The sequence below is a fragment of the Dryobates pubescens genome, chromosome 10, assembly GCF_014839835.1.
Source record: "Dryobates pubescens isolate bDryPub1 chromosome 10, bDryPub1.pri, whole genome shotgun sequence".
Lineage (NCBI taxonomy): Eukaryota > Metazoa > Chordata > Aves > Piciformes > Picidae > Dryobates > Dryobates pubescens.
Window position 1 is genome coordinate 7,756,138 of NC_071621.1, and position 21,113 is coordinate 7,777,250.

The 21,113-nt window shown below is 38.2% G+C and overlaps 1 protein-coding gene across 1 annotated transcript in view; it reads left to right on the forward strand.

The window, feature by feature from the left end:
* The window catches only part of OCA2 (OCA2 melanosomal transmembrane protein), a 219,560-nt gene that overhangs the window by 173,568 nt on the left and 24,879 nt on the right, over positions 1 to 21,113 (forward strand). Inside the window, exon 23 of the mRNA XM_054164621.1 lies at positions 6,511 to 6,604. Coding sequence (XP_054020596.1) covers positions 6,511 to 6,604 — 94 coding nt within the window. The remainder of the gene's footprint in view (positions 1 to 6,510; positions 6,605 to 21,113) is intronic.

The window sequence follows — 21,113 nt, forward strand, 5'->3', positions numbered from 1 at the left end:
AGTCAGTTTGGATGAAGTCAGAATCTGAATTTAAAGCATCTTGATATTCTAAAATAACTTTTTTTCTTTCTTTCTTAAATATTCTTTTGTTCAGCTCATCTTCAAAGTGAGTTCTGATAAAGCTGAATAATGTACTTTTATGCCAGGTGCCTATAAATAGAACCATTTTACAGTATTTAATACCTAGTAGTGCCATGTGTGGAGAAGCTGTGAAAATGAGCTGATATAATTTTAACCTTTGAATCCCAAAATCAGAGATGAAAAAATGTGCAAACTTGGGCTTGTGTGTAGTATTTAAGGGTTTATGTGTAACCTACTTGAATATGTGTTTCAAAGCTTGAGGGAATGGTGTGTGAGAGTACATTGTGGACACTATTCTTCATTATACTACATTATTTTACCCTTGTACTGGGCATGTTAACTTCAAGGAGAGAGTGGTCAAGTGATCATCTCTGGTTTTATATCTCTTTTACAGATACCTGGGTTTGAAAGATGCTTATGGATTTGTTTGTTGTTAAAGTAGCAAACACAGGATGTTTACTAAGCTGCGTTATTTCTTTCACATTTTGGGTGGAAAAGTGAAAAATTTAAATATTACCTTTTCTTCTTCTAGAGAGGACAAGGTAAAAACAAGCACTGAACATTAAATAATACAACTGGCCTGCTGTTGGTATAGTAATAGTGATTAAAAATGGTATAGTTCACCTGAGTAAGTGTGATAAAATGGATGCAGTTCAACAAACTTTTTAGATGACTCGAATCTTTGATTTGCATATGCTTTTTTTAGTTTTAAATTTTTTCCCCTGAAATCCATGCATATTTGTGCAGAAACATCCCATAAAATATGTTCCCAAATCAGTAAAATTGAAAAATGTTGATATCCTAAAACTGTAATCTATAACAATGTGGAATAAGTTCATATATGCTTTCTTCCCCTTCCTGCCTATGACTGGTGGTTCCTTTTTATTTCAGGGACTGTTAATGGCTTAGTTGGCCTTGATTCTCTAGCTCTTTATTGGCCATAAGATTTGATTATCCAGGGCTTATTAACTTTTACACATAAAAATATTAAAAGATATTTAAAGCTTGTAGAATTTAACAGACAAATAGAAATGGCTTTGTTTAATGAGGCAAATCTGGATGAGCTTTGCATGAAGCAGGAAAATTTTGCAAGCTATGAAGGCTGTCTCCTGTAAAGCTAATCAAAACAATGACTGTTCAGCATTCCATTCTGTAGCCAGATGTTACATTTGCTCAGCTTGTGCTTTAAGGAAAGAAATAGAATATGTTGTAGAAAGGAAGACACACATCAGTCTACCTTTATTTAATGATGTAAATCATATAGGAGACCTCATAGTGTTTTCATTTCGGAATCGCAGAAAACATCCAATTGGAAGAGACCTCTATGATTAACCCTGGACCCAACACTAAAAAACTAAGCCATGTTAAAAGTAAACTGTGTCCCTAAGTGCCAGGTCCACACACTGCTTAAACACCTCCAGAGATGTGACTCCAACACTGCCCTGGGCATATCGTTCCAATGTTTGATAGCCCTCTCTGTGAAGAAATATTTCCTAATATCCAGCCTGAACCTCCCCTGGTACAGCTTGACAGAATTTGAAAATGAATGGGCAGCAAGAAACTGGCTTCAGTAAGTTTTGCTTTCACACTGTAATGGGATGGTTTGATTACAGAAAAAGGCAAGGCTAAGAATCCTCTTCCTGAAATTTTTTGTGGCTACATAGCAAACTTCTGGTTGCACAGAGAACCCGTGTCTGGGACAAAGCAGTACAAACATCTGTGCCTGTGTAAAACTGAGCCTGTCACAGATGTTTGCCCAAGGACAGGGAAAAGATGTTTTTAGGGCTTGTGCTGATGTAAGAACTGGGTAGTCTTTTTGCTTGCATATTAACTATCCAGTGATACAGAGAAGAAAAAATGCAGAAAATATATCCATTAAGAACAGGTGTAACTTGTTATCCATTTTCAGAGCATGTGGTGGGGAAGTGGCTTGTAATGCTCACAGCAGAGCATGACTTTTCTGTAAGCAATCCATGTATAAACTTGAAGCTTACTGTTGCACAAGATAGTGACTCCTTTATATTTGAGCAAGTTACTGTTTATGAAACTGGTCTTGCTAGGCCAAATGGCTTTATTAGTGATAATCCCCTTCCTTTGATTTCTCAGTGCTTTGAGTAATAATTACTAATCCTACCTGGCACACTGAGGGGATTTTCCAAGCAAACATATTAATGCAGCAAAGCTAAGGGTTAGGGTTTACTCTTGAGGGGGCAGTACCAATGGGATTCCTGAGAACTAATGCTATTTAGACATAATAGATTTGCTGCTGACAAGTAAAATTCAGCAGCTGAGGATGAAGCTTAAAAAGTGAGAGGAAACATGTTTTTGCAAACTCTCTGCCTTGTTAGGATTTTCCTCTGATTTCCCAACCTCTTCCTTTAGTAAGCTTAATAGGTTCTCCCAGCATTGCTTTGGAGTGCATTGCAGACTGTAATCGCTTAGGCAAACCCTTTGATGAGGGAGAGGCAGTCTGAGTACAAGGGATGTGTATTACATGTGGTGTTCAGGTTCTGGAATTGAATTTGGCAATCTTTGAAGGAATGATGTAGCAGAGTACAATAGCTGAAAACTGGCTTGAGGAAAAGCAGCTACAAATAAAATCAGAGGGCTGGAAGAAGCAGGGCTTGTGCACACTGCAGGTACCAAACCATGCTTACCAAACCTTGTGCCTTTAAACTAGGTGGAGATGCAAAGGCATGTTTTAATGTGTGGCTTTGGATCTTTCATGATAGATCATTAAATATTTGTTATATTTGGAGTTGATTTCACATTCTAGAATCATAGAATTGTTAGGGTTGGAAGGGACCTCAAGGATCATCTTCTCCCAAACCTGCCATGGTCAGGGTCACCTCACACCAGATCAGGTTGCTCAGAGCCACATCCATCCCGACCTTAAAAAGCTCCAGGGATGGGGCTTCCACCACCTACCTGGGCAACCTGTTTCAGTGTCTTACCACCCTCACGGTGAAGAATTTCTTCCTAACATCCAAACTGAATCTACCCATTTCATTTTTTGCTCCATTCCCCCTAGTCCTATCACTACCCAACACCCTGAAAAGTCCCTCAATAACTTTTTATTTTTTCTCTTCAGTAAGATAAAGGTCTCTCTTAATTTCATGTTTCTGAATTATTAAGCATAGTTAGCGTGGACAGTAATGTGTGTAGTCTACCAAGAATAAGAGGCAGCACCAATATACTGTATAAAACATATGGCTTACCTCATACATATCACATGCTATTGATATTAGAAATATAATCCTAAATTTATTTTCATGATCCAGTTACTTAATAACCTTATAATAGCCTTATAATAAAGGATGTGTTACAGTAGGAGTAATCAGAAAAAGTTACAATAGGAGTCATCAAAACAGATTGGTTATTGAAATGTTATTCTTTCATTCAATTCATCTCTGTGTTTTGATCACATAAACAAGCAAGAGTCTTTTTAAATTTACTTATTCTTAACACTGAAGATGATGTGAAGAAAGACTGGATGAAGTCCTGGAAAATGATTATTCTTAATTTGCATCAATTGGATTGAATTTAACATGAATAGGTTTTCCTGTCTGTTAACCTAGTCTTGGGGGTTTCTGTGATTCAGAGGTCATGTATTGCTGTTTCAATACAGAGTTAAATGTTTGCCATGGAGACAGAAGTTCCTGTGAGGAGAAAAAAAAGTTTACCTCTGTGGTTAATTTCATTGTAGTTCTTTGAAGCCTGCTGAGCCAATACCTAATTAAACTTCATACACAATCTGGAAAAATGAAAAAGAAATGCTTCTCCTTTCAGATAACATCTAAGGTAACAATTTCTTCTCAAGTGGAATCTGCTTGGGGAAATAATTCACTGATGAAGCAGAAATCTTTCCATAATACTTCATTATGTGAAAGTATTACTATATCCCATGTATAATATAGTGAGTTTGTGCTGTTTGGAGATTTTGACTATCTAGTCACAGCCATGGGATAAGTGCAGTTTCTTTAATTTGAAGCTAGAGCTATATTGCTTGTCTACAGTAATATTATTCTGTCAGTGATGTCTGATTGTTCTACACATAGAGCAGAAACCTCTTATGAAATGTTTGGAGGCTGTAGATTACTGATTACATTTGGAATTTAAAATTCCTTAAGTGTTCCTGCCTGACTCCTTTAATAACATCATCTGTGTTCATTTGTTCTATTTTTACATTAAGCCACACACTTTGTGTCTTGGCTTTCTCATGCCAGAGCCTACCAGGAATGCTGATGTTCCAAATTTAATTCAGTATCTTTAAACATACATTAAAGTAACTAAAGTATGCTCTCAGGCAAAGCATGGGCAAAGGAAATTGGCTGTACAGCTCTTAATGATCGGTGTTAGACACTACTTTTTAGAGGTTTCTGGTTATTTAGTAAGTTATCTTTTCTCTCCATACCTGAACCACATGTGGGTGTGGGTGTGATTCACTACATATGATAAGAAGCCTAGGTCAAAAGTAGCCCTTGGTGTCTTTGGGAACCTCATGAAGTTTGACAAGGCCAAGTGCAAGGTCCCCTCAGATCAGGGCAATCTCAAGCACAAATACAGGCTGAGGAATGAATGGATTGAGAGCAGCTCTGTGGAGAAAGACTTGAGGTTCTTGGTTGACCTTAGGGTGGTTTATTATTTTCTAGGAATATTTTTAGAAGTCTTACCATTTTGTGGTCACTTTTGGATGCAGAAAACCATAGCAGTACCATGTGTGAACACATAGGGGAATAATCCTTCTGCTTTTACTTTGACCTGTGCATCGGGAAACTGATCTCTGGGTGACCTGAAACATTTTCTAAGTTGAAACAATTAACTGGAGCGTGAATTGTCTTCTGATCTGTTTCTCTCAAAGTCAGATCAGAAGAATCTTCACTGAGCAGTAGTGTTTAACAGTGCCAAAAAGAGAATAGTACCTATATGCCGATGGGAGCAAAGGAAGACTCATGCTTAGAACAGTGGATTGTTAATGTAGCAAGGTATAACAAAAGCGATGACTTGCTACAGTACTATTTTTTCCCCTCCCAGATTGTTACTCCTTTTGTTCAAAATTTTAGTTAGGGAACAGAATGTAGGAGTCACTGTCACTTCCCAAGTCGTGCTTTAGATCAGAAAAAATTGCTGAAGACATCTGCATTGTGGAAGTCAAATATACATCATTTTTTTAAAGTCTGAAGTATGACTCATGTGAAAGCTGTAGAAAATGGGTCTTACTGAGCTCCAAGTACTTGATTTCTCTACATGCCAGATTGTTAAAAGTTTCAAGAAAACACAGAAATAAAGTCTTTACTGGAAAAAGCTTAGGAGAATTATGTCGTTCTTCTAATGGCATAAATGCATATTATAAACATGACACATTATCTTCCTTTGACATGTTCCTCTCCTAAAGGGGACTTGTATAGTGTAATTTGATGTTCACTGAATAAAGCCATCTTCCTTTATCTATTAAGGATGTGGTTTGGTAAGCAAAATTTGTATCTGTGGTGATCCTTTTGCTGTAGCAGAAACATGGAACAGATCCTTTCCCCACCACTGTACCACATATTGGTTTTAAATTTCTGTTAGAAAATAATTAAGACAAATACATAGAATACATAGAATACATAGAATAAACCAGGTTGGAAGAGACCTTCAAGATCACCGCGTCCAACCCATCAACCAATCAAACACCACCCAAACAACTAACCCACGGCACCAAGCACCCCATCAAGTCTCCTCCTGAAAACCTCCAGTGATGGCAACTCCACCACCTCCCCAGGCAGCCCATTCCAATGTGCAATCACTCTTTCTGTATAGAACTTCTTCCTAACATCTAGCCTGAACCTCCCCTGGTGCAGCCTGAGACTGTGTCCTCTTGTTCTGGTACTGGCTGCCTGGGAGAAGAGACCAACATCCGTCTCTCTACAACCTCCCTTCAGGTAGTTGTAGAGAGTAATAAGGTCACCCCTGAGTCTCCTCTTCTCCAGCAATTAGTTACCTTCTTTGTAAAAAATATGCTAATTTGTCAATGTCAAGTTTGGGTGAGGAAAAAAAGACATCAATTTTTCTTAGCATGTTCAAACTATCTCATCCTTTGTTTTCAGCTCATCCGATGGCACCTTCTTGTACATAAAAGCAAAAATCAGCATGTTTATCTGAATGCAAGTCATTGGTGTCATTTTGACAACTGCTAGATTGGTGTTACATTCCTTCCCTATTTTTCTGGCTTATGTGGAATCAGAGAATAATACCAGGCTTATCTTTCAATGTGTGAAGCTACTTATAGGATGTAGAGATACTGCCTGCATGTTTCTTCTCAAGCCTATACAAGAGAAATTGATTTTTCTTTTCTAACTAGTACATCTTAGGACTTTATGTCAGAACAAACAGAAGAGTAAGAGACAAAATGCACCTATAAACTGATATTTGTTTTCTGAATTGCAGGTAACGGAACATTGATTGGAGCATCTGCAAACGTTGTTTGTGCAGGAATTGCTGAACAGCATGGTTATGGCTTCTCTTTCATGGAGTTTTTCAGGTACAACTTTAAACTTCTCAATTTAAATCTATGTTTAATTTATTTTTTTTCCCCTAGGCAAACAATGGATCCTCCAGGAAGAAAATCAGGAGGAAGGGTCTATAAATCAGACCTGTGCTCCTAATTTGGTTTTGGCACCTGAAATGCAGGTGGAGGGCAGATCACTTTATTTTTGAGTACTGTGAATAGAATGCATAAATGTTGTGAGAGCACAGTGGAACCCTGGAAAAAGCAAAGCCTCAGAACTTCCTGTAATGATCACCTTCAATCTTATCTTCATCTCTGTGGTGATACTAAATTGTTGCTTTGTTGTTAAATGCATTTTAAATGTAGTTTCTCATCTGCATCTTTTCATGGACATTCCATCTCCAGGAGAAAGTAAGATGTCCTTGCTCAGACTGTGTAAAATTTTATTCCATGATCCCATGAGCAAACCTATTTATCTAAAAGTAAATACTTTTGACCAGCTTCTTAGTAGCCAAAGTGAAAGTGTGATGAGCGAATATATTTTTCTCTCTACCTTTTTTTTTGTCCTTTTCTTTAAATTGTTTAGTTTCTCAGCTCTATCTGCTTTCCTTTGTATTTTTTATGTCAAAATCTTCAATGTGATTACACATAAGAGAGTGCCTGGAGCAGAGCCAGTGATAATCCTGAAAAGAAAGATGGTCTGAACTGTTCATCCTAAAATTCTTACTATGAGCATGTGTTGCTCATCACAAAGTTTACCTCTTCTCCCACAGTCTTTTGATGATAGAAAGACAGAATGCCTATCAAATCGAAGTCTTGGTTGTCAGGACCTTTCAGACTGCAGTACACCCTTATATAGTATATAGTGAAAGCTAAGAGACTTTTTGGAAGTCAAGTCCTTGTACAAAAATGATGGTGATACAATAATAATGGGCTTGTGGATTATTCTTTTCATGCTGCACAGATGTTCACCTTGTATTTTGTGATGCAGCAGTGTAACAATGTCTTCTATGTAGACATTGCTGAGAAATGTTCCTAAAGCTGCCGTGGCACTGAGTATCTAAGTAGAAACAAGAGTGTGAAGCCTGACTCGTCTCTACAGAATGGTTCCAGGAAGACAGCGATGGGTATTAATTGGGCAGAAGAGCATTTACATCTACTTTTAGAATTGCAGAATCATAGAATTGTTTTGGTTAAAAAGCCCCTCCTTTAAAGTCATTGAGTCCACCCATCATCTAACTTTACCAAATCTGGTGCTAAAATATCTCCCTTTAGCACCACATCTATGCATCAATCACTTCCCTACTGGCCACACTATTCCTGATACAGGCCAGGATGCTGTTGGCCTTCTTGGCCACCTGGGCGCACTGCTGGCTGATGTTCAGCTGCCTGTTGATAAACACTCCCAGGTCTTTCTCTTCTGAGTAGCTTTCCATCCACTCAGCCCCAAGATGGTAGTGCTGCATGGACTTGTTATGTCTGAAGTGCTTCTCAATCACTGAGCAGGCAGGTTATAAGCTCCATCATAATTTATTTTAGGTAAATATTTGTTTCAGTCTCGTGTGACCCAATTCAATCTTTTCTTAGTCTTCTGGCATTAAGAGGTATTACATGTATTCTTTTAAGATTTTGAACTTACTTTTCTTTATGAAGGTTGTATCAAAGCATGAAGTGACTTTTCTGCATTTTTTCCCTGTTTGTGCAGCATCACTCATTAGTTTTCACATCCCTGTTCAGGGTCTTCTGCAGTGCTTCTACCACTATAGACACAGATCGCTACTCTCTCATCTTGTAAATCCCTGTGACTCACCACAGGAAAATCATGAGTACCATGCTGCTTGACTTCTGCTAAGATGTTTTTGATGCAAAGTGTGTTAGTATTGTTTGTCTTTCTTGAGCATCTCTAAGCAGGAAAACCATGACATGTCTGTCCCAGGTGGCATCTGGTGACACAGAGTACGGTACTCTACATCTCATACACTTTCTCCCTACCTGCATGCTAAATCAAAAGTATACACTATGTTTAAGGAGGGGTGTCTTGGCAAGAAGCAGCTTTTTTTGGCAAAACATATTTTGACATGGTGGTCTAAGGAGGAACTCTGGGCAGGGTTGCTAAGCATATTTGGTGGGTACACCATGAAACAAAAAGGACTTTAGAGGCTGTGGGTTCCTAGTGGGGAGAGGCATCATCATCATCACTCTCTCTGTAGGAAAAGGAAGGAAAAAGCAAGAACCAGGCTCTGTGACCTGCAAGGGGACTGATGGTCTCAAGACCTTTCCTGTTTGTGTCTGCACAGGGGCACTTTGTGTGGTTCAGGGTTCCTCTTCTCTTTTCTAAAAGAGGAGTAGTGACAGCCCAGCTGGTGTGTTGTACAATGTTATTCTCTGCCCAGACAGAGCCAGCGATAGCTGAGTGTGGCAACCTGACTTGAAAACTGTGGTCTGACCAGCTTGATGTGCTTCTAGCTGGAGTGCCTTCAGCAGAATAAATCTTGTGTACAGAGATGCATGCCTGAATGACCATGAGTGCTGTAGTCTGTCAGAAATCTGTCATCCTGGGGAAGAGTCCCCTTCAGAGTCACATCCAATTGTTCCCTTCCCTGGATCAAAAGTCCTACCTCCCCAAGGACCTGGAAGTACTCACCTCTGCAGACAAAAAAAGGCAACCAGCAGTGATGTCACATAATGGTGATCCAAGTAACTCAGAGCCATGCTTCTGCAATTGTTGTGTCTGTAAGGAGGTCTCAGTAGGATGGCATTTGAGTGCAAAAGATTATACTGAGAGAGGAGGGACAAAGCCATAGATCCTTACTCCCTGTGTTGAATAAACTTAAAGCAGTCTGGTATCCAGGGCATATTGCTGGTTGAGGAGATACCAGATCTTAATGTATGCATACCTGTCTGTGAGTGTGCTCAATAGTGTCCCCAAACATTACTATCCAGAATGGATTCAGATCTTGTTCCTTTCTCCCACAACTCCCTTCTACTTGTCAACTCCAGTCGTGTTTCAACAGTGCTCACAAGGGAAAGAGCAAGATTACCTGTGAGAAAAGATCCCTTGGTTGCTATAAATTCAGCTTGCTATTTCTGACTCTTGTGGGCTTTTCTTGATACTTCTCCATTGAAATGAAAAGATTCTCACATCCCTTGGAATATACAAATACTGTAATAAACTTACTTTATCACCATGAAAATATTTTTAGCTTTGAATATTTTCTACATGGTAGCAGGGTAACAAAAATACGTACACACACACACATATACACCCCCTTTTTTAATATACCCTTAACACATACACATGCATACATACATAAATATATAGATATATACTGGTATATCATAAGCAGAAGGAAGATTAGGGCATGTGAGCCTGGTGCTGAATGTAGAAATGACTTGCTGACAAAGGACAGAGGAGACATGGGTTCTGAGAGTTGTGACAAATTCCACCCAGAGGCCATTTACTATTGGTACTCCCTTGGGTGCTTGAGATCCCTGGTGGTGTCTTTGTAACTCAGCTATTTTGACATCTGAATCTGAAGGCAAATAATGAATACCTGTCACTGAATGATTCATTTGGACTATCTCAAATTCAAAGGAAAAGAAATAATGTTAGGACAAGAAGAAAAATGAAACTCTTAGAAGTTCAAGTAGCAATATTCTTAAAGACACTTCTGCATTTTTTGAGTCAGTCCAGCCAAATTACACTCCTTTTCCACCTTAGAAACATCCTCATTAAACTGTATTTATGTGTTTTAATCTTTTCTCCTGAAAAAGACCTTATATATAGCCTGATAGTTTATTATCTGTCCAGTAATTCAGAAGGCAGAGCTGAGCACAATATTTCAGGCACAGTACTCTTATTTTACCTACTTTACAAAGATAAGATTAAATACAAAATGCAGTGCTTTTTGCCTTTTCATTGTTAATCCAGGCAATTTCATGCTTAAATTGCTTGTTAAATCCAAGTTTCTTTCAGCTTTCATGTTACTTACTTGAGTGCAAGTAGCTCTGTTTCCTTCTCTGCCAAAGTTCTTGTGTTTTTTGCCTACAGTGTTTCTAACTAGCATATCATCAACGGGCAGAGATAAAAGGGAATTGGTGAGCTGTGTGATCTAGTAACTGAATTAGAAGGGTGGACAAAAAGTGGTATTCTAAGTAGTAAAAACAGGAATAACTGTGAGTCAGGGGGTTTTGTAAAAAGAGACAGAGAGCAGTGGGATATTTTCTATACCTGGTCAAGGGTAAACAGCAGAGCAAACAAGAGAGAAGGCAATTACTATTTTTTTTGGTAGTCTTGACCTTGTAGACAGCATCACTTGTATTAATAATATGAAGGTAATTACTCTGGGACAGCATGCATGAATTAGCAGAAGGTAGGGAAAGATAATATGCATGCTATGAATTTTAATCTAGTTAGTGGAGAAACATTAAATCGCAAATTAGAACTTAATATAAAGGAAACCCCCAAATAAAGGACAATAATATTTTTCTTGGCAAATGGTGAGATAAAGGCAATATAGTCTTGTTACCAAATTTTCCAGAGATTAATGTAGTAATTTCATATCAATTAAGACTGTAGAACAATAAAAAGAGCTTTGCTTTTCTCAAGGAACAATATAAAAGAAACAGCAGAGCACATGTCTCTTCTAATCTAGATGCTTAATTTCATGTTAATTTTAAAATATTTTATTAATAGATCTCTGATTTTGTCTGTTGCAATATAACATTCCACTAGATCTGTCCATTCAGTGGAATACGGAAATGACTCACAGGAATCTTTTTGTTACCAGGAAAAAGTTTGGTTACACCTTCACAGCATAAGAAGTTCTCATTTCTGTAGGATCTTTAATTATCTTTCTACTTGCTAATAAAATTGCCAGCTTGAATTTAATTTTCTCTTTAAGAGAGGTATTTATAACCTTATAGAGATACATAGTATTTCATAAAATAAGTCATATTCCTTCATCCTATCATAATTCAATACCAATCACCCCTGTGTGTCTGTGATGTATGATATTAAAAAGAAAGGTATTTGATATAAATGCTGAGCCTGTTTGACACATACACAAAAGTGGGCATTGTGCAAAATATTCTAATTTTATTTCAAGCAAATTTTGGCTGCCTGTGAATATATCATGGTGTGGGATATATAGGCAAGAGAAAGATGGATTGGGTAACTATGTAATGAGATAAGAATATGGGAGAGATGATTTAATGCATGAGGAAATCAGTCTGCCCATAAGAACACAGGGTATGAGCCTGAGGACCTAATTTAGATTACAGTGTTAAGCTTAGCTGGGCATGATCCTGAAAGCATTGTGCACATTTCCATGTTTTGGATTCCTCTTTCATTGCTCTCCCTTTTATGTCATCTAAAGATCTAAACTAATATTCTATGTCTTCTCTGGGAGTGGCAATAATTTGGAAGTGTCCAAAAAAATTATTCTTAGTTTAAAAAAATGTATCTTCATCATATAATTTGTTTTGTGAGATATTTACAGCAAAAAATATTTGCAGTAGAATATTTCATTTATCCATACTTGAGAACACTCACCTATAAAGACTGTGAAAGAGTGCTTCCTATAAGAGCTGTCATTCATGCATGCAGGAGGACAAATGCGATGTCTGTTACCATCTATGTATCCCATTTACACAACTTATTGAAAATAACTGGGTTTTATTTTGTTGTTGGGGGGATATATTTTTCTTTTAAAAAACTGTTTTCTTGGTCTTAACACCTCTCTATGCTAAGCAGTGTTGCTGTTGCTCTTTTTTCCCCACCCCTGGGCAGCCCAGAGGGCTAAAGTTAACAGCCATCCCACTGTCTCTCCTTTTCCCTCCTCCCTGTATCTCAAACAGTCAAAATAAAAGATTATTCCAGCAGGAGCAAGGTCAAAGGAGAGGCAAGCTGTGAGCAAGCAAGAAGCAACAGGGAAGAAAAGAGAAAGAACTATCTGTGCCTTCACATATATAGAAATTTGCAGAGTCAATGAAATGAAATAAGTTTATCTCTAATATTCCGTTCAGCGCCCCCTAAGGCATTTTGTCCAGCCCAGGGTTAGAAACCTCTGGAAAAATCTTATTTACAATTAAGCATAGCTTAAAACTGTAACACTATGTCTTCTAAATTGTGCCAATATCTTTCAGTTGTTTGACCTGTGGACATACAGCTATTGTTTATTTCTTCTTTTTTTTTGCCATGAAGTCTTGTGGCCTAGCCAATTAGATTCCACTTAGGACAGATAGGATTTAAATACTTACCATCTTACTCAGCACGAAATAAGGTTATTATTCAAGTATTAACATTTTAATACAGTTTTATCTTTCCAAGTCTATGAAATGTGTTTCATACTCTTTGTTCTTGAAAAAAAAAAGCTATTTTAGATTCAATTGCAGTGTTTCACTGGGCTCCATAGGAAGCACTGATTCTCCAGACACAAGCACATCACTTCAATATTATTTGGTAAGCTCATGAAAGTATCTGATCAATCATAAAAATCTTAGAAAAGTCATAGAAAAACCTCAGGTTGAAAGTGACCGTACAGATACTGAAAGGCCACTATGATGTATCCCCAGAGCCCTCTCTTCTCCAGGCTGAACAACCCCAACTTTCTCAGTCTGTCTTCATAGGAGAGGTGCTCCAGCCCTCTGGTCATTTTTGTGGCCTTCCTCTGGACCCATTCCAGCAGGTCTATGACTCTCTTGTGTTGGAGGCCCCAGAGCTGGACACAATACTGCAGCTGAGGTCTCACTAGAGCAGAGTGACAGAATCACCTCTCTTGACCTGCTGGCCACGCTTCTTTTTATGCCTCCCAGGATGTGATTGCAAGTGCACATTGTTGGCTCATGTCCAATAAATGCAAACTCCTCATATTTCTGGTGATGTATTTGCAAGTATAATTATTTTCTTCATGTACAATATTACTTGTGTACATAATATGCATAAAGTTATCAATCCTGTTATTGAAGAATTTTTAGTATTTTATACTATCTAACATTTTAGACATCGTTATTACTGGCATTGCATATTACTACAATGAGTAAGGATAGTAAATATAGAATAGAACAAAGAAGAGAAGACTGTTTTGGATCATACTGAAACCACCCAACAATGTAACTTTTATTGTTAGCTGAAATGGAAGATACTGATCTTCATTTATTCTGGAAAACACAATAGTTGCATCCAGTATAGATGGAATAATTAAGTTTGTTACTAGAGAATTTGTGATCGCATTACTGCTTCTACTAGATGTTATTAAAGAATTTATGATCACATTATTGCTCCTACTAGATGTACAGGCTATAGGAGTGATCATGTTTACAGAGTATTTTGTTAGAAATTGCATGCAGTGGAGGTCATAAGTCACAAGCAGTATGAAGTAAGCTAACATTTTAAAATCAATCAATGAACACTGTGGACAGTGTTTAAGAAGGACATTGAGACACTTGAACGTGTCCAGAGAAGGGCAACAAGGCTGGGGAGAGGCCTTGAGCACAAGCCCTATGAGGAGAGGCTGAGGGAGCTGGGATTGTTTAGCCTGGAGAAGAGAAGGCTCAGGGGTGACCTCATTGCCCTCTACAACTACCTAAAGGGTAATTGTAGACAGGAGGGGGTTGGTCTCTTCTCCCAGGCAACCAGCACCAGAACAAGGGGACACAGTCTCAAGCTGTGCCAGGGGAGGTTTAGATTCAAGGTGAGGAGAAAGTTCTTCACTGAGCGAGTCATTCGTCATTGGAATGGGCTGCCCAGGGAGGTGGTGGAGTCGCCGTCCCTGGAGGTGTTCAAGGGGAGATTGGACGTGGCACTTGGTGCCATGGTCTAGTCGTAAGGTCTGTCGAGACAGGTTGGACTTGATGATCCTTGGGGTCTCTTCCAACCTTAGTTATACTGTGATACTGTGATATACATATATATGGATATATACATACACACACCCCATAATCCATTTCTGGTTACAGTATCAACTGAAGTAGTAGTAGTTACCTAATAACTTCCCAACAGAACTTGTAAGGAAAATAATTTTAACATTAATGATTCGTAGATAATTTTTACAGTGTCAGAAAGTGGATATCCTGCTGTGTCTGCACAGTTCTACTCCCAAATATTTTATGCAAAGATTTTGAAGATATCTTGGGCTGGGTCTTCCTTCATGGAAAGAAAGAAATTCTCCCCTTGTGTATCTGCACTAGTTATGTTATTAGGCTGATACAACCTGCTTGGATAAGAGTGATCTTTCAAGAGTTCATATTAATCTATAGTATGCTACAGTGTTAATCTACATTAAATGAATTTGCCTAAATTCACGTGCCTAGCATTACATCCCAAGCTCTGAATTTAAAGTACAGGGGATGAATTTTTCTCAGTGTACATACTTGTAGCTGTATTTGTACAGAGGGAGTCTGGAACTCCTACACAAGTAAAGTCTGTCAAGATGAATCCCTTTCCTGTCTATTCCAACCAAGATTTTCTGATTTTGCTTCAGTACAGACAGCAAGGGGAATCTAGACAGTAGGAAGGGAAAAGTTAAATTAAAGAAATTAAAGAAATTGGGAGCCATGCTGAGACTTTCTGGAAACATGATGACACAACTTTTATACACAGTCCTGCATGCAAATACTAGCCCTTTTTTTTCCTTTTTTTTCATGAAAGGATACAACAGCAATGCCTTTCCTTTTCTCATAACAGTTTTCTTAAGACTTTTGAATAAATGATACCACATTTTTAATAGCAGAACAATACATTCATCAGCTTGGCTAACCTCTGGTCAATATCACCGACTTTTAAACTTGTATAGGAGTTCTCTCTTTAAATTCCAGCATAGGTGTGTCATGCAGATGTGAGGTAACATGGTCTATCATCCCTGGATCCATGTCCCTGAATCTTCCAGTTTGAGATATGGGTTGGAATATTCAGCATTTCCAACATCCTATTTTCATTTTCTTTCTATAGAACCTTGGAGGAGATGGTGAGAAAAGATGAAGACAGAGAAAGAAGGATGAGAGAAGCTGTTGTAGTCTCAGGTCTCATTTCAGGTTGGACTCCAGTATATGGCCAGAATGTAGCCTGATGAGAGACTGGTTATGTTCTTAGAGCAAGGATTCTTGTACTGAAGACTTTTTTTTTTTTTTTTTTTTTTTTAGAATAGAATAGAATAGAATTAGCCAGGTTGGAAAAGACTTTTGAGATCATCATGTCCAACCTATCACCCAACACCATCTAATCAACTAAACCATGGCACTAAGTGCCTTATCCAGTCACTTCTTAAACACCTTCAGTGATGGTGACTCCATCACCTCCCCAGGCAGCACAGTCCAATGGGCAATCACTCTTTCTGTGAAGAATTTCTTCCTAACATTCAGCCTAAACCTCTCCTGGCTCAGCTTGAGATTGTGTCCTCTTGTTCTGGTACTGGCTGCCTGGGAGAAGAGACCAACCTCTGCCTGGCTATAACCTCCCTTCAGGTAGTTGTAGACAGCAATAAGGTTTCCTCTGAGCCTCTTCCTCTCCAGGCTAAGCAACCTCAGCTCCCTCAGCCTCTCCTCATAGGGCTTGTGTTCCAAACCCCTCACCAGCTTTGTTACGCTTCTCTCAACATGTTCCAGCAAGTCAACATCTTTCCTAAACTGAGGGGCCCAGAACTGGACACAGTACTCAAGGTGTGGCCTAACCAGTGCAGTGTACAGAGGCACAATGACCTCCCTGCTCCTGCTGGCCACACTATTCCTGATGCTGGCCAGGATGCCATTGGCCTTCTTGGCCACCTGGGCACACAGCTGGTTCATGTTCAGCCTACTATCAAACCAGTACCCCCAGGTCCCTTTTTGCCTGACTGCTTTCCAGCCACTCTGACCCCAGCCTGTAGCTCTGCATGGGGTTGTTGTGACCAATGTGCAGAACCCATCACTTAGATGTGTTAAATCTCATGCCGTGGGACTCTGCCCATCTGTCCAACCTCTCAAGGTCCCTCTACAGAGCTCTCCCACCCTCTAACAGATCAACACCTGCCCCCAGCCTGGTGTCATCTGCAAATTTACTGATAATAGAATAGAAGTAACCAGGTTGGAAAAGACCTTCGTCTTCATCTTCTTATTCTTCATCTGTATGTGACTTGGCCATCTTTTCTACTGCTATAGGGTTGAATTGTTAAATTTAATGCATTTTGACATACAGACAAATGTTGAAATACATGAACTAAATCAGATATGCATCAGATGAAATGACTCTTGTAGCTAACTCAATTTAGCTCGCTCAATGGGTTTGTATTTTAACTTATACATAAGAAATAACATTCATTGTCTTTTTATTAGAGTAGCCCTAAATAAAAAATTATCTCTTCTAAAATGTAGATGTAAACAGTATCTGTGAAGGAGAAGTTCATTATTACCTTGACTTGGCATGTGAGAAAGATTAAAATCTTGTCTGTCTTTAGACTCTAGTTTAATGCTGTTGTTTCCATAGCTGTCTCTTTGCCTATGACAAGGCTGTGCATGTTTTCTGGATTAGTTCCTCTTTCAAGTTACAATGGTTGTTATATGAGTGAATATTGCTGTAAGAAAAATATTACTTATTTATAGTCTTTTTTGTTAGATTACTCCATTGCTTTTGCATTTCTTTTTCTAATAATCTGTAAATGAAGCTGAAGAGAATGCTTCTTACTTCTACAGTGACTCTTTAAATAGTCATGCAAAAAAATGAAAAATTACTTGCTAGAAAAATCCATAGGGAAGAATTTTTCACTGGTAGGTGATTGAATTTAAATAAAAGCTCTTTCTTCACTGACATGTCTAGCCATGAGGATTCATATTTTGCCACTATTAATATGGGCTGAAATCTGCCAAGTATATTCACCTTTCTATCAAGATTCTCAAAGGCAAGTACATTACCTCATTTTTCGTTTCACTGAGTGTGATTTCTACCAGATCTTCTAAAACTAGTTCAAATAGTACTCTATCTGAATGTACAGATTGCCATGGTTAGGTACAAGATATAATTACAGTGTTATTCAGTTTTCGGGGTATCTGGAATTAAAATAGGAAGGCTCTGTAATCAATTAATCTTGTACACCATCAGGACAGGAGTCAATATGCAGCCTTTCTGCTTTTTACATTGAGGTAAATATGTTTTTGTTAAATGCTAAGAGACACAAAATAGAGGTCATATGTATCATTATGCTGTTATGCTTGTCGTGATTGTGGTTTTCTTTAATGGACCCTATTAAATTGGAGAGAATTTTTGTACTTACAAGAGGTCAGCCCATTATTTTCTTAGATAATTTATCAATGTCAATAGTGTTAACGAGAATGTGGGTCATATTCCACAGTTGGCATGCCCATGTCTCTGCTGCCATTGTGGTCTAGCACTTGTGTTTCATTGTAGATCATTAAATGAAAGGTTTGTTAGTGTATTACAGGCCATGAGTAAGGAGAGAGGAGCATACAGTTTCTTCTGATTGACACCACTCACAGATGATTATGCCCACCTTATACTGACAGCTTGTTTTACTAGCCAAGATTAGAGAAATATCTCTGGCAATAAGCAAAGTAGGACTGATATGGTCTTTGTTGCTTTCCCCTACTAGGTCTTTCAGCTAACAATTGGATAGAACGTCTTTTTGCAATCTCAGTTCGTTTGGCATGTGGAAAAGGAAAGAATCTGTTTTTGATAGATGTGGTGTGCCCAACTGATCTGTGTGCTTTGTAGTGGTAAAAGAGCTGTATGCTGGGTGGGGGGGAAGGGGAGAAAATATGCAAAATCTTAAACTTGGCTAATTTGATTTAGAAAATATTTATAAAAAGGCTATGTTTGCAACAATTGTAGGAAGCCTTTGGTGTATTTTAAACTACAGAGGTAAAATATGATAAAAGGTGGAACAGAGACCTTAAAAAAAACCCCAACCCAACTAGTCCATTACATTACAACTATAATTTTTTGAAATCCACAGACTACTTCTAAAAGCACATCAGCTATTGTGCCTCCTCTCTCTGTGACTACCAGGCTTCAATGAGGCCAAAATGGCTTTATTTTTCACTTGAAATCCCTATTCTCTCTTGAGGTCAGAGGTAATCTTGTTATTTTCTTAATCAGGGTAAGGTTATTTTCTTTTCATGGTATTTATTAATGCATTACTAATTTTAAAATGGTTATAGACAACTTAACAGTTTGACTATTTATAGCTTGTCACTTGCTCTTGAGTGACACCTGGTCCAAAAATAGTTAATCATGATGAGGTTAGCATTGGAACTGGTATGGGTGAACAAAATGTTCTTTCTATGAAGCAAAGCATAATAGCTGTGTTGTCTGTCATGCAGGTGAATTAGACCTTGTTTTTGTGCGGCTGTGTGTTATGGCCACTCAGGCCAGTGCAAATACCTTACCCATAAATATGAAAAAACAAGCTAATAACAATCCTGCTAAGTAGTCCCAGCCCTCTCCTTATAGACTCATATAGGGAACAGGAATTTCTGGAAACATTTTTGTCTTTTTGCACTAGTTTTGCAGTAAAGTTATTTGTTTAAGGCTTTTTTCACCTCTTTTCCAGTTTCAGAAGGAAATGTCAGAAAGACAGTGGCTACTGCATAAATACTTCTTTTAATTCTGCCATATTTGGCTTAGTCCTGCACTGTCTTCTGCGGAAGTTCTAAATTGCTGCCTTATGCCTAAACTCTTGGTTTTTGAAAGGTAAAAGCATGCAGTATTGCCATTGACAATTGCAACCAGCAGGTGGTCATTTATATAGCAACAGAATTTTTTATATTTTACAGTTAAATATATGTGAATAAAGTGATAGGTCATTTTTAGAGCTATCACTATGTGAATTATTTGATCTAGTGGCTAATATGATGAGAAATATGGCAGTATTCCTGTATAGCAAACAATCTGTCAAATTTTATGCCAGTACCAGGACAAGAGGACACAGTCTCAGGCTGCGCCAGGGGAGGTTCAGGCTGGATGTTAGGAAAAAGTTCTATACAGAGAGAGTGATTGCCCATTGGAATGGGCTGCCTGGGGAGGTGGTGGAGTCACCATCATTGGAGGTTTTCAGGAGAAGACTTGATGGGGTGCTTGGTGCCATGGGTTAGTTGTTTGGGTGGTGTTGGATTGGTTGATGGGTTGGACGCGATGATCTTGAAGGTCTCTTCCAACCTGGTTTATTCTATGTATTCTATATTCTATGTATTTTTTTATTTTGAAAAGAAATAAAAATTACCCTTATCTGTCTCAGTCAGGGGAGCAAAGTACAGTGTTTGGGATCTCTGGACTTTGTTTTTGAAGTTAAAGCCTGCCACCATAAATTCTGATTGTTTGACAAGAAAAGGTTTTCTTTTTGACTGCTTTAAAGGAATATCTTCTTGACAGATTGGTTGTGTAGGACTTTGTGTTGCTCTAATAACTCCTTTTTAATGGGAGAAATATAATTGATGTAAAACTCCAAAGTTCAATGACTCATAATATTCCTGGTCTTAGTTTAGAGGTTAAAAATAATTGACACATTTACACATACAGAGTAAACTGGCATTAAAAGGTTAATTTCTATGACTCTTCAGAGAGAAAAAGAAACAAACTTAAAATGAGTGGTCAGTTTTCTGCAAATTTTGAGACAGCACTATGTCTCTATTAATAAATACAATAAATAATCATTGCTGCTTTAATTAAGAGAAGTGTGATAAGCCAGTGCTTGCCATAATGACTGTTGTGGATGGAGTAGAATTATAGGGTTTGAGATTCTTAAGTTTTCTGACTATGTAAAAATTTCAAAAACAATTTTCAGAAAAAGACCTGATTTCTGCAGTAGTATAGAAAAGTGATTAGATTTCCTTAAATTTTAATGCAGATAACTGTTTTTAAAACCCACCTTTTCACAAAACTCATTGCTGTCTCATGTACCACGTGGTTTCCTGGCATTAAGAACACCTGGGTGGAAGGTCCCCACAGTGGGGTGAAATGGCATCCTTGGCCATGAGCAGCGGGGAGCTCAGGGGAGGTTGTGCAGGGAGAGTGTTGTCTGTGGGTGCTCTCAGGGTCATGGCAGTTTTGCAGTGTAATTGAAAATCAGCTGATTTACCAACATGAGCAGTGTCTGTAGGCTGTTCTCTCTGGTGTGTATTGATTAGTAAGGCACAGCACAAAAGACTGCATACCTAAACTCATGACTGTGGATAATATGGTATTTTAAAAGAGGTTTAGCCTGGTTATTGACTTTTTGTGTTACATTTTGGATTAGCCTTCACCTTGCAGAAGTTACAGATTTTCCCTGTGGTTGTGTTACTTCAGAATGTTCTGTGTTTTCCTTGAAAACGGCAAGACAACTGTTAGAAATAGGATAGTTGCCTTGAAATGTGACTCATCACACTTGAGTTCATCCATTTAATTCAGCCTGTTCATTCATATTCCTTCTGCAGTCAGTGGAGAGGAAAGGGTTGACTTGTCCTGATATCTTGAAGGGATATCCTGAAATAAGAATTACCTTCTTTAAATCCCATATTGTTGTTTCTTAAAGCCAAATAATGCAAATCGTACCTTAGGTAAACTATATACACAGTT